Raw genomic sequence first — 12,801 nt, forward strand, 5'->3', positions numbered from 1 at the left:
ATTTGAAGCTGAAACATGTGATTCATAACGACAATTTGACTTTAAATATCAAGCGTGTGGTACCAAATTATTAGTAAAAAAATGCCTTTTCCAAATATGCTAATGATCATATGTCAACTTTTGACATTTTCGCTTTAAAAAAGATCGTATTTTCAATTTCAATCTAGAGTGCCGGGCTATGTTAAAAACACTAACTCTTAATCAAGAAGCCTTGATAATAGATCTGATCGTCTAATGTTTTAGTGTCTTGTCCTTTTTTTACGAATAATTTTTTTACGAAGCATTTTTTTACAAATAATTTGATACCACACACTTGGTATTTCGAGTAAAATTTTCGTTACAAACCGCAAGTTATAATTTCAAATAAACCATATGCGAAAATGTGAAAAGTTGACGTATGTATGTCATTCTATTCAGAATGTTATTTTTTATATGGAAAAAAGTAAAAAAATACCGAGGGTGCTATTTAAAAATCAAAAGTTGTAGTCATTTCCGGTGAAACAGGAAATGGCCGAAAACAATAATTGAATACGTCAATCAATTTAAGTAATTTAAATTTATGTCATATACTGACATACCAAATTTCGATTTTTTAACTGAAAAAATAAAAAAGTTATAGGGGTGAGCCATTTTTGGGACGCGCCCGGTATACTATATACTGTATTAATTCTTTTTTCGTACAAAACTATACTCTATGACCTGGCAAATCTTATTCACCAATTTTCAGACAAATGATCCCCTAGCCTATCCCCGGAGTATTTCCTTTTCACCTCCCTTGATAACTTCTCACAGTTCCGGGGTACGTTCCGGGACCACTCTAATGACTTTCCGGCACGGTCCTCACGATAACCGCTTTCCCCTATTAATTATTTCGCCACCGGTCGCTTTACCCCCCTATCCCCTACTATTTCCGGATCCCTTTTTTATCCCTCAGGACACCAAGCATTCTAATGTTCAAAAGGAATATATGTGGGGGTGCTGTACTGTGAAATTGGGGATGTTTTCTTTTTTTTTTCGGGGACATGGGCGCTTATTATTATATCAGGCTTGAAATTTACAACTGACTGAATTTTGAAAAAAAAAATTGGGAAAAGTTTGTATATTAGGTTGAATTGACTTGAGAGTATTTGTTCTGTATTCTGTATTATGATGTAGCACATCATAATATATGTGTTATACAGGGTGTATAAGGACTTTGAAGCTTATAAAATTTAAAATAAGTAAAAAAAGGAAAGAAACATATGAATTATGTATTGTTGAGATTAGGGTACTTAATATAGGATTTTTTTTGTTATACACAAGTCTCTCGTTTTACGCGACATATTTATACGCGATTTCGCTAGTACGCGTTTATAGTTTTGACACCAGTAACTTTTTTACGCGGTTTACATATTTATACGCAGTTGTATTAATACTACATTTTTTTGCTGCATTGGCAACCATACATTGTACCGTATAATCGAAAAAAAAACGGCGTCTAGTTGACTGGGAAATAACGATCGATGACATTTCCCATATAAATTTACATATAAAATGACAGCGATCTTCATTTCATAGACATCGCTGACGCCGTTTTTATTCGATCATACGGTATTTATGTTCATATATACAACATACACATTTTTATGTCTATGTTTATGGAATCTAATGTTCTCATACATACTTGTAGACATATTCTTCATAATCAAAGCCAGTCAACTTGTCAACTAAGATATACGACCTTGAATGATCTGTTTTTTGAGATAGTTATTTCCTGGTGTGCTAGATGGCGTATTAAGTTTTTATAGTTGCCTAAAAACTGACCAAAAGGGATATATAATAGTTTGTTTCTTTTACTTCTGATTTAAACCACACACTTTTCCAAATGTGATACTGGTAAATCATCAGCTCTTTAGTATTAATTCCGAACTTTCGGTCTTCATTTGCTGTCCTCCATTCGCGTATTTCAAGTTCAAGAGCTTTACGCCCTGGGCTACTCAGAATGGCTCTGAACGGAGCTGTGCGCGATAGCCTGGTGCCTCCATATGGCGCGGAACAGTTCTAAACTTTAGGACTCAATTGAATGGAGTGAGAGTATCGCGTTCTTGGACAGTTCCGAGCTGAACAACTGCGTGAATGGAGGACAGTAATTGTTGTAATTAATGTATTTTTCCACTGGATTTGTGATTTTATACCTATCTTTATTGCGACAGGTGAGGAAAGTAGCTTGTGATAAAAAACATAAGGGTACCTACTTATTTTTTACAAGATATGCCCAGTTTGGTATTACAATAATTTTTGTAAATAATTCTATTTTATGAATATTTAAGTTACTTTTACGCTTATTTTTCTAAAAAATAATGAACCCATAAAACTATCTCGAAGAAGTTTTTTTACAACCTAACCTAACCTAACTATTTCAAAGTAGATTACTTATTTATATTAGCTTTATTAATAAATACCTATCTTATAGTTTGAATTTATTTTTATCTGTATTGTAATCTGTATCTGTAAAATAAGTGACCGACACTACAATATTTTAACACATTTTTTTAAAAATAATACCTATCCTTTTGTATCTACATTTGAAATAATTTGCATAAAAATAATAAAATATGGTATATTCAAATTTTCCGCCAGGTTTAATACCCACATTACTGGCTCACTAGATGGCGCCACTTTAAATTTGACACTAAAAAATACACGAGAGTTGGCGTTCTTCTTTAGTATGGTATGTGTTCATAATATATTATGTATTTACAACATAGTTTATATAATATAAAGTTTGTTCGATATACGCGGTTTCTCTTTACACGATGTTTTCAAGGAACATAACCGCCGCGTAAAATGGAGGACTACTGTATAGTGTTTTTTAGAAATAGTAAAATATTTTAAATAAATAAAGCCGGAATGAGGCATTGTTCTGTTGTTTAAAAATATTTGCATTCGTCCGCTTTCATAAAATATTTTAGCGGGAAAAATATATATTTTTTTATTTTCTCTGATTAAAGCTAGCAATAAATACAGATTTAACAACATCTGTGAATGAGTTTCAGTGAAATGGAAATGTTTATATTCCATTGTTCTTTTCCAACATATCTGATTTAGATTTGTAGAAGTAGACAAGTTGAAAAACTATAGATTCATTTAAATGGAAAATTTAATATTCATAAAAAATTACGTTTATTTATGTTTGTGATATAAAAATACAGAGTTTTAATTTCATATAACTGAGCCTGAGAAACAGACATCTTGTTTTGACTCACCGTCTGTATACGAAGCAATAAACGTATTTTATTTTGTTTGATGAATTAACAGAAAAATAAAACTATACAGGGTGAGTCTTAAATAAGTGCAAATATTTTCACGGTTATATTTTTGAGATTGGTAGACGAGAGCCTGTACCTCTACGCCACCGAACACTCTTTCAGATAAAAATAAGTAAAAAAGTTTGTATAAATGTATGTCCAAAATGCTTAGTTTCGGAGATATAGGGTGTAGACGTTTCATTAATTAACTGAAATATAAACAACTTCTTCCCTATTTCTAATTAAAAAATCCCTTAAATATAATTTCTGATTAATTTTTGTATAAAACCTCTTGAACAATCTTTTTGTACGAATTTTTATTGATTTTTCTCTTTTTTTTCAGACATAAAAGAGTACAAAATCTTCTGCCCTGCAAAAATTCACCACAGAATAACCGTGACGTTACTGCCACAGCAGCATTATACGAAGACTTGAATGATGTCATGCCTAGACGTAACATTGTTACCCCTGTACATCATCATCACCATCAACTCACAGGTGGACATATAGTGGCACCTTCTATTGAGGTAAGGATTGAAGCCTTTAACTTTAGAGGTCTTCGGTGTAAGATTATTATTATTTAGATTTTGAGTTATTTTTTTTATTCAAAGGCACATCCTTTGGTTCACCAAATGCGGGATAAACTCAAAACTGATCCACACACAAGACAGTCATACTCTGACGAGGACATACTCTAAGTACTATTTTATATTTTTTTAGTGCTTTTTTAAAGCTTGTTTTTGTCTCTACATCTTCCTCGCCTTTGTATGTATGCCATCTGTGTTTTGTTTAAGGCTTTAACACAAGTCTCAAGCTTAGTAACTATTGTCTATAACATCTGGTATTTATGTAAAGTGTATTAATTTTATAAACATGGTTTGTAATATAGAGGTGCAATTGTTTTGGCCTTGTTGATTTTATAAAAAAAAAAATTTTGAAAATAAACACTTATATACTTTGTATTTACGGGGTGTCTCAAATTTCCGATACCGATATACACTGAGATGCAAAAAAAAAACGCAACGGAGAAATTTTCGGTCAAATTTAAAGTGTTATATTTTTGTTATTTTTAGCCCTATTTTCATGAATTTTTTAGCACGCTGTATGTAATTATATCAATTTAATTCGTAAACTCAGTTTTTTTAAAAACTTTAGTATTTGACATATACAAGGTTAATCGGGGGGTTGTTTTTTTACCTTAAGTTTAAAACGCCCTGTGCAATAATTTCGTGTGTAAATTTATCTAAAACATAATTTTACGGTCAGAGCCATATCTCCTGTGAATTTTATTTTTTGGATCATGTCAATACATGCTTTGGTTAATTTTTAAGAGCGAAATGAACTTGCCAGTAACAATTTCCAATTTTTTCTTTGTGAAGTTATTTTTCAATATGACAAGCCGGCTTTGGTGATTATTGTGAATTGTGAACTATATTATACTACTATGAACTGCCTATCATGTTCGACGTTTGGGAAATGCTTGGCAGGACGGTTAGAGGTAGCGAAGCGGTACCAGCTTCATTAAATAAACTTCCCTTGGTTCTTAAAGAAGAATGGGAAAGCATAACGCAATATGATAGATATATTCAGCCTCAATGACAGTATGAACGGACGTATACAGGCAGTTATAGCAGCCAAGGCAGGCAACACAAAGTATTAGAGTATTTTTGACAGATGTTTTCTGTTATATCGTTAGTCTTTAACGTTTTTTTTTTAATTTAATACAGATTGTCCAATACAGCGTAATATGACGTTACGACAATAGTCACCAAAACCATTTTATCAAATTAAAAATTACATCCGAAGTAACGGTAATTGAAAAAAATGCAAATTGATCGCGATCAGTTTATTTCGCTCTTAAAAATTAACCAAAGCATGTATTGAAATGAATCAAAAAACAAAATGCTCAGGAGTCATGGTTTTGACCGTAAAATTATATTTTAGGAAAATATACACACGAAATTATTGCACAGGCTGTTTTAAAGTTAGGGTAAAAAACAACCCCTCGATTAACCCTCTATAATATGCCAAATACTAAAGTTTATAAAAAACTTAGTTACGAATTAAAGTTGATATAATTATATACAGTTTGCTAAAAAATTAATGAAAATAGGGCTAAAATCATCTGAGTGTAATAATAATCCTTTTTTTTTTCAAAAGATATTCATTTCTATCTCTTTAAGGGATTTAAACAATCAGTAGATTTGTATTCAGTTCGCGGCCAAAGTTAATGTTTCCAAGCTCTTCTAGATCCCTCACTCTCTATTCTTTTCTTTTCCAAACCATGACCCTATGCCGCAGCGAACAGCAACAGCAGTTATACAAAATCTGCAATCGAGCTTCTGCACGAACTGGCTCGTGGCTCGTGCTCAGACCTCTCCTTTTGCCGTCAGCCTCGCTGGCTGCAGCTTCTAAACTTTCTTATCTCCTTAATTAAATCCGATATACGTGTTTACAGTTTGCTGCTTTATCCCGGAGCGTTTTAATTTTCAGCCCTTACTTCACCCTTATTTCTTGGAACTAACGCGACCGGATCGCGGTCTGTTTACGTTTGAAAAGATCATTGCACAATAAATATTGAGAAAAAGCTTAATAGGATATACTAGTGTTATTTGCAGTCGCACTCGCGAATATTCGCATATATTTTTATATTTGCATTCACAAAATGTATGTGAATATTTTGCGAATATCAGCGCTTGAAAAAATACATAAAATGTAATGACATAACATTGGGTAAATTAACACGTTGACTTCCAAGAACGAGATGACTCGTTGATAGCTCGCATTCGCATTCTAGTTTAAAAATTCGTTTCATCACTAGCTTATACTGTGGTTATACCCTAATACCAGGTTCGTCTCGAAAGTGGCTCACCCCCTATAACTTTTTTATTTTTTCAGATAAAAAAACGAGATTTGGTATGCTAATATATGACATAGGTAAATTAGGATTGATTGACGTATTCAATTGTTTTTGGTCAATTCCTGTTTCACCGGAAATGAGCATTTGATTTTTAAATGACACCCTCGGAATATTTCGACTGTATTCGATAGAAAATGACACTCTGAATACAATACAATACAATGTGCCAACTTTGGACATTTTCGTTTAAAAAAAGTCGTATTTTAAATTTCAATCTAGAGTGCCATGACTGTGTTAAAAACACTAATTTGTAATGAAGGAACCTTGGAAAAATAGTTTTAATCGTCTAATGTTTTTCGTGTCTCATCCTGGCCGGTTAAAAGATGCCCAAATCGTATTTTTAATCATATCTCAATTTTTTCAAATGGAACAAGGGTGGCTCATTAGCATATTTGGAAAAAGCATTTTTATAGAAATAATTTGGTACCAGATACAGTTCGTCTGCTGGATCTGTGTCTATGAAAGGAATGCGGACAAAAAACATTTAAATAAACAGCAATATATTTTATACGTCGACTTGAGTACGTCACCGCAAATCGCTCTGCCCACTCATTTTATTGGCTACTTGCAAATTTGTCGAATTTTTATTGATGGGACGCGTCGTCTAATGTTTTACGAAAAACATCGCGAGAATATCGTTTCCCCTCTCACGGATATCCCGTAGCCTCAGAACGTACAGACGTACTGTACTTTGTATTTCGAGTCAAAATTTCGTTATGTTCAAATTATGTTATATTCACTGCGCATCCGAATAACATCTAATCTTGATACGAGGTGTTACATAAAACACGGACATATTTACTGAAATATTTTACACTCGTAACTCGAAACCAAAATTTGGAGATACGAGGTTTTGACCTTACAGCAACGACATGCGAAAATGTCAAAAGTTATTCAATATAATATTTCATTCTATTCACAGTGTCATTTTCTATCGAAAATATAAGAAATATAGCGAGGGTGTCATTTAAAAAGTTGTAGTCATTTCCGGTGAAACAGGAAGTGACCAAAAACAATTGAATACGTCAATCAATCCTAATTTATGTCATATACTAACGTACCAAATCTCGTTTGTTAATCTGAAAAAATAAAAAGTTTTACGGGTAAGCCACTTTTAAGACGCACCCGGTATAAGTTTATATCTACTGAGTGGCTCGTAAATAAGTGCTCTAGACAAAAGATGTATGTAATCGTTTTAAAATAAACTGAAAAAACCAACATATAGTTGAAATTAGTTGAAATATATACAGGATGTCCCAATATTCCGTAGACATAGAACTACTACGTATTTTTAGAATCAAAATAAGTTCATTGGACACAAATTACCTCTATACAAAAGTCCTTCGTTTGTACCTTAGAGGGCATCAAACTTTAAAAAAACTAAACACAGTTTTTAAGATATTTTAAGGATGAAATTTTAGGTGGCTATATTTTGCTAATTGCTTTAACATTTGACTTTCACAAAAATCAAGAAAATGTACGGGAAGGGTGAAAACTGTGTGTGTAAGGGTGAAAACACCTTATTTACATAAGTCCAGCGACGACTGATTTTTATTTCGTACAATGGTCATTCTGGTATTTACTATATTTTTTATCTCATGTAAAAAAACGCCCCCGCGCATACTTTATAAGTAAAAAAAAATCCGAAAAAATGATTTCCAAAAAATGAAAAAAAAACTTGCCACATCAAGCCCCCCTACGGAGACTCATAAAATCTATTATACTCTAATAATCTAGTTGGCGAAAATATGGAATTTTATATTAGTATCACAAATTTTATTTGACAATAAGCTTCATAAAAAGCTCAAAAAAAAATAAATTTTAAATTAATTAACGTTCGGGTTTTTTTATTGATGCCCTCTAACGGACAAACGAAGCACTTTTGTATAAAGGTAAACTATGTGCAATTAACTTATTTTGATTCAAAAAATACGTAGTTCATCTATGTCCACGGAATATTACAAGTCCATGTATATTTTGTAGGTCTGCTTTGGAAAAATAAATTCTACAAAATCTTGGGTAGAAAAATTAAAATTTCTGTAAAGTTTTTAAGAATTTCTGTAAAGACCAAAAATGCCAGCCCTGTATAATCAAAGGTTGCAGGCTTTTTTTTTGCTTTTTTTTGCATGTGGGTCTCTTAAATGAATTAAATACCGTATCATCGAAAAAAAATTACGTCCAATTGGCTGGGAAATGACGATCGATGACATTTCCCATATAAATTTACATATAAAATGACAGCGATCTTCATTTCATAGCCATCGCTGACGCCGATATTTCTCGACCATACGGTAGTTTATAAATGAAGAAACTCTCTAATTTTATTCCGAAATGTGTTGATTATCGTTTTTATCATTGTTAATTTTATTGTCCTTTTTGATATACCATTTTCTAGAATTTGAAGATCACTTTAAAAATTCTTCACCAAAATCACTTATCAGGTTTTACTTGACTAGTATCACAACTCCAACATAAACTAATCGAAAATGGTTACCTTTGAATAGATATTATCACCGCTATTATCAATGTTATCATTGCTTTTATCGCACCCCGAATATACACGCATTGCATATAAAATGCATTTTATTTCGCTAGTATATTTTCTTTTTTAGTTTTTTACACCGCTTTACTCTCTTAATGTTACCGTCTCGATATTGATGGACATAAAAATTATATTATCATTTAATATTAAAATGTCTGTACAAGAGCCAGCTAGCTAGGGTGGGGCAATTGACACGTTACCCACCATGGCTACGCCCATGGAACTCAATGAAATTTCAAGAGAATCAACCTGCGAATATATATTTTATTATATTTCTCTGAAAATATCAAAGGAAAAATTACATTTTTCAACATATTTGCAAATGGATGATTTTCTATGGTTAAAATAATTAAAGACACTACCACCGTTACGCACTTATTTAAGAGACACTCTGTATATTATATATAGAATATTATATAGAAAACTAAGCTAATCTTCATTATGGTCTTTGTTTCAGATGATCGACGTTAAGAACAACATCCACTACCCCAGCGGTTACCCTATTTCTCAAAATCCACCAGTATTTCTTTGCTCGTCCCCTGGTCCCGACCCATACTGCTCACAGGACCTCTACAACCCTGTTTACGAAGAATTAAGCGATCCAGAAACCGACATCGACCACCCAAGCGAAGACGAGTTTGCTGAGGATGAACTAAGTCTTGGTGATACGGATCGTAGGAGGTTAAACATACCACCACCACCTTACAGGCATTGTTTGAGTACTACTAGACGAGAGGTACCTCGGTTTAGAAGACCTCACGAACCTTTACCTCCTTTACCAAACAATAAAAATAGAAACAGGAGTTTGGAGAGGAGAAAACAGGAGTTCCATGAAGGAATGTTGCTAGATGCTTTATTGCAGCTCTATCCTAGGGTTGGAAGCGTTGAACCTCCGCCCCCAAGAAGGCAAATACCTAGTATAGCCCAAAGAATACAGTGTATGGGTCAAACACCAAACCCATATGAGACAGTTCCAGTTATAAGTCATCTAGCTACCTTTAGGCCTGTTCCCAAGCCGTATTCCCAGGACTCTGCCTTGGGTTCGGACTCGGGGTACAGTAATCACACCAGTGGGACTAGCAGGGGTTCAAATAGAGGGCGTAGGGATCTTAGGAGACTGTCTCAAATCAGTGCTGACCTGGCATTGACGTAATATTAGTGCTTTGGTTAGTGATTGGACGTTTTAATTGCAATAATCGATACCAAATCATGTATGTAGTTATGGGTTCTTCGACTGTACATATTATGGTTGCGAACAAGAGATAAAATTTAGGTTGGAGTCATTAGTTATAATACAGAAAATTAAACAATTTATTTGGAATATATCAAAATAATTGAACCTCGATGAATTAAAAATCGATCAAAAACAGGGATTGGGGAAATCAATTTTCTTGTACAACCAAGACATTTAACCCTGTAAATGTTTATATATTCTAAAATTTGCTATAAATTCTTAAATTTTCCAAATTGTAAGGCCCTAAAAACAAATTAAATAAAAGCCAAAAACAATGTTTTGACTTTTATAATATTTAGACTCAACATGCAGGGTGGACGATATTGACTTTCCCGCATGGAGAAAGTCAATATCGTCGTTGGTGACAAAGATATGAAAGAAAAGTTATCTATAAATGTTGCATGGTTTTATAAAATGCATTTCCTAAAATATTATTTTATACAGGGTGTCCAAAAAAAGTAATGATAAAATTGTAAGATTTTTAAACTGTAACCCCCATTTCCCTGTACACAATTGGATGTAGATTATGTGGTGTTACCATATTATTTCTTATTTACTGAAAAATTGGTAATTTTGATTCGAAAATTCAATTTTCTTGTGTGACCGAGCATTCAAGCCTCTCTCATCTGATCTTTCTAGTGATGGGATAACTCGAGCGAAAATTCGCTCGAGTACTCGATTATTGAAATAGCCGACATCGCTCGATTATGAACGAGTGATGCAACTCCTCACTTACGAGAACACAAGCAATCCTAGAATGAGTACTCGATTATTGAAATTAATCGGTTTTCCCATCACTAGATCTTTCGGTCTCGCTCAACTGATTAATGAAGATAAGAAAATTATTTTGATCTATTGTACATTGTACTTTAAATTGTCTAATTTTCTAAATACATCTGTTCTATTTGCCTCTCCTCTTAGGGATATATTCTCTCCATTATTTTTTTAGAAACTATAGTAATTATGTCCGATACATATGTGATATTAACGAAATGGACAGTATATCTACTACTAGTCTCAATAATTTTACTGAATACTGGTATCAACGTGAAATATTAAAGCAATATCAGCATAGCCATTAGATAGTATTATAAAAACATATTTATAATAAATCCTTTAACAGTACGTATTTCCTGTAACGTATCATCGACAACTAATTTCCTTGATTAAATCCCCATACTCACTATTCTCTGATTTAAGCCCAGAGCCCATGGTGCGTCTATTTTGAGACAAAAGTTGCAAACTAGTTTACAATTAGGTTCCAACTAAAATGAAACTCCTGCACGCACACGGATGCAAGTCATTCTGAATCAGTTTTAATCATTTGGTGATGTAGCAGTTCAATTAAAAAAATACTATATCAAATTCCGAATATTGAGAATCAGGTGATGAAGACTTCATTAATTGAGCAACTTTAAAATTGCAACGCAACTGCGACCGCGGAAAATAGTCACGAACAACACATTTGTGACTGATTGCAAACTATTGTAGTTGCATTCGAATCGATTCGTGTGCGGCTTCACACTACTATACGTTACCGAGGTTGCCAAATAGTTGTAAGCTCAACCAATTTGCAAATTTTGTCACAAAATCGTCGCACTATAAGGCTAGTTTGTCGAAGCGAATAATGAGTATGAGGCTTAAGTCATCTGAAATAAGACATTGCTGTTAAAGGTTTTTTTCTATACTTCAAAAGATCACTCATCACTCATACACAACTATCTACAATAAGAAAATATTTCTTTTTTCCAACCTATTTTACATTTATAATAAGAAAGAAATCATTCCAAATCTTAAGATACTCTGTAAATATTAGTTATTTAACTATGGTCAGTTGTTTAATAAACCAACTGTACACTCTATGCCTTTATATATGCGTTTTTGTAAAGAATAAAACATTTTCTCCTGTATCATAATATTGTATAATGTACATTGAACTTTGTTATTTATTTTATATATATCATACCGTAGTATTTAGTATGAAGAAATCTTTTTATATAGAACTAAAGACACCTTCCACACGAGTAGCTGAAATTTTAATAATTTTTATTTCATATTATACAATGAGCTTCAAAAAAGTCTCCCTACATCTGCTTGTTCTTTTCTTTTTAGTTTTTTAGGTATTTCTATTACTTTAATATATGAAATATTGTTTCATGATATATATATCTTTGTCACTATGTACATACAGTGTCATTCATAGAAGCCATAATAAAAGAAGTTAAATTAAGTAAATGTAAATGCATGAACTACGAACGACACTGTATATTTTTCCAAAGCCAAGAAATATAAAATCCTTTTTATATGCATATAAGTAGTTACCTCAGCTGAAATAGAATAGATTTTGGAGTAAATTAGTTACCAAACTTTATAACAAAAAACATAAAGAAAAACGTTTCAAAACATAAACAATAAGCTGTTTTGAATCCAATTTTCTTTATTGTTTTTTTTTAATAATCACTACGGCCTACATTTTCAGTATTTTCACATAAAAGTATACACATATAGCCTAATCAAATCTTATTTGAAATAAGCAATATTCCTGTTAATATGGAAAAAATTGTAGCAGTATGTAAAAGGTAGTGAAAAATCGGTATAATTTTATATCTCAATAAACAGGGTCACTTATAAAACGCACATTTGTTTTTAAAATATCGTATAGGGTGTTCGCGATTTGTATTTTTTGTTAACTAGTCCGACTTGTATATAAAAATCAGTTCTATTTTAATTTTATACTATTGTTTTTATTTATAATTTTAAACAGTATTGTTGTTATCGTTTTTAGTTATTATAAAAGAAATCCGAATAAAAAATTGAA

General features: G+C 32.3%; 1 protein-coding gene across 6 annotated transcripts in view; it reads left to right on the plus strand.

Moving 5' to 3' along the window:
* Nucleotides 1-12,716, plus strand: part of LOC115889275 — a 122,546-nt gene extending 109,830 nt beyond the window's left edge. For all 6 annotated transcript variants that reach the window (XM_030909221.1, XM_030909226.1, XM_030909224.1 and 3 more), the window contains exons 4-5: nt 3,631-3,814; nt 9,207-12,716. In XM_030909221.1, coding sequence (XP_030765081.1) covers nt 3,631-3,814; nt 9,207-9,902 — 880 coding nt within the window. In that variant the 3' untranslated portion in view covers nt 9,903-12,716. The remainder of the gene's footprint in view (nt 1-3,630; nt 3,815-9,206) is intronic.
* The last annotated feature ends 85 nt before the right edge of the window (nt 12,717-12,801 follow it).

The sequence above is a fragment of the Sitophilus oryzae genome, unplaced genomic scaffold (assembly GCF_002938485.1).
Source record: "Sitophilus oryzae breed Bouriz unplaced genomic scaffold, Soryzae_2.0 scaffold_813_pilon_pilon, whole genome shotgun sequence".
In the NCBI taxonomy this organism is placed as follows: domain Eukaryota; kingdom Metazoa; phylum Arthropoda; class Insecta; order Coleoptera; family Curculionidae; genus Sitophilus; species Sitophilus oryzae.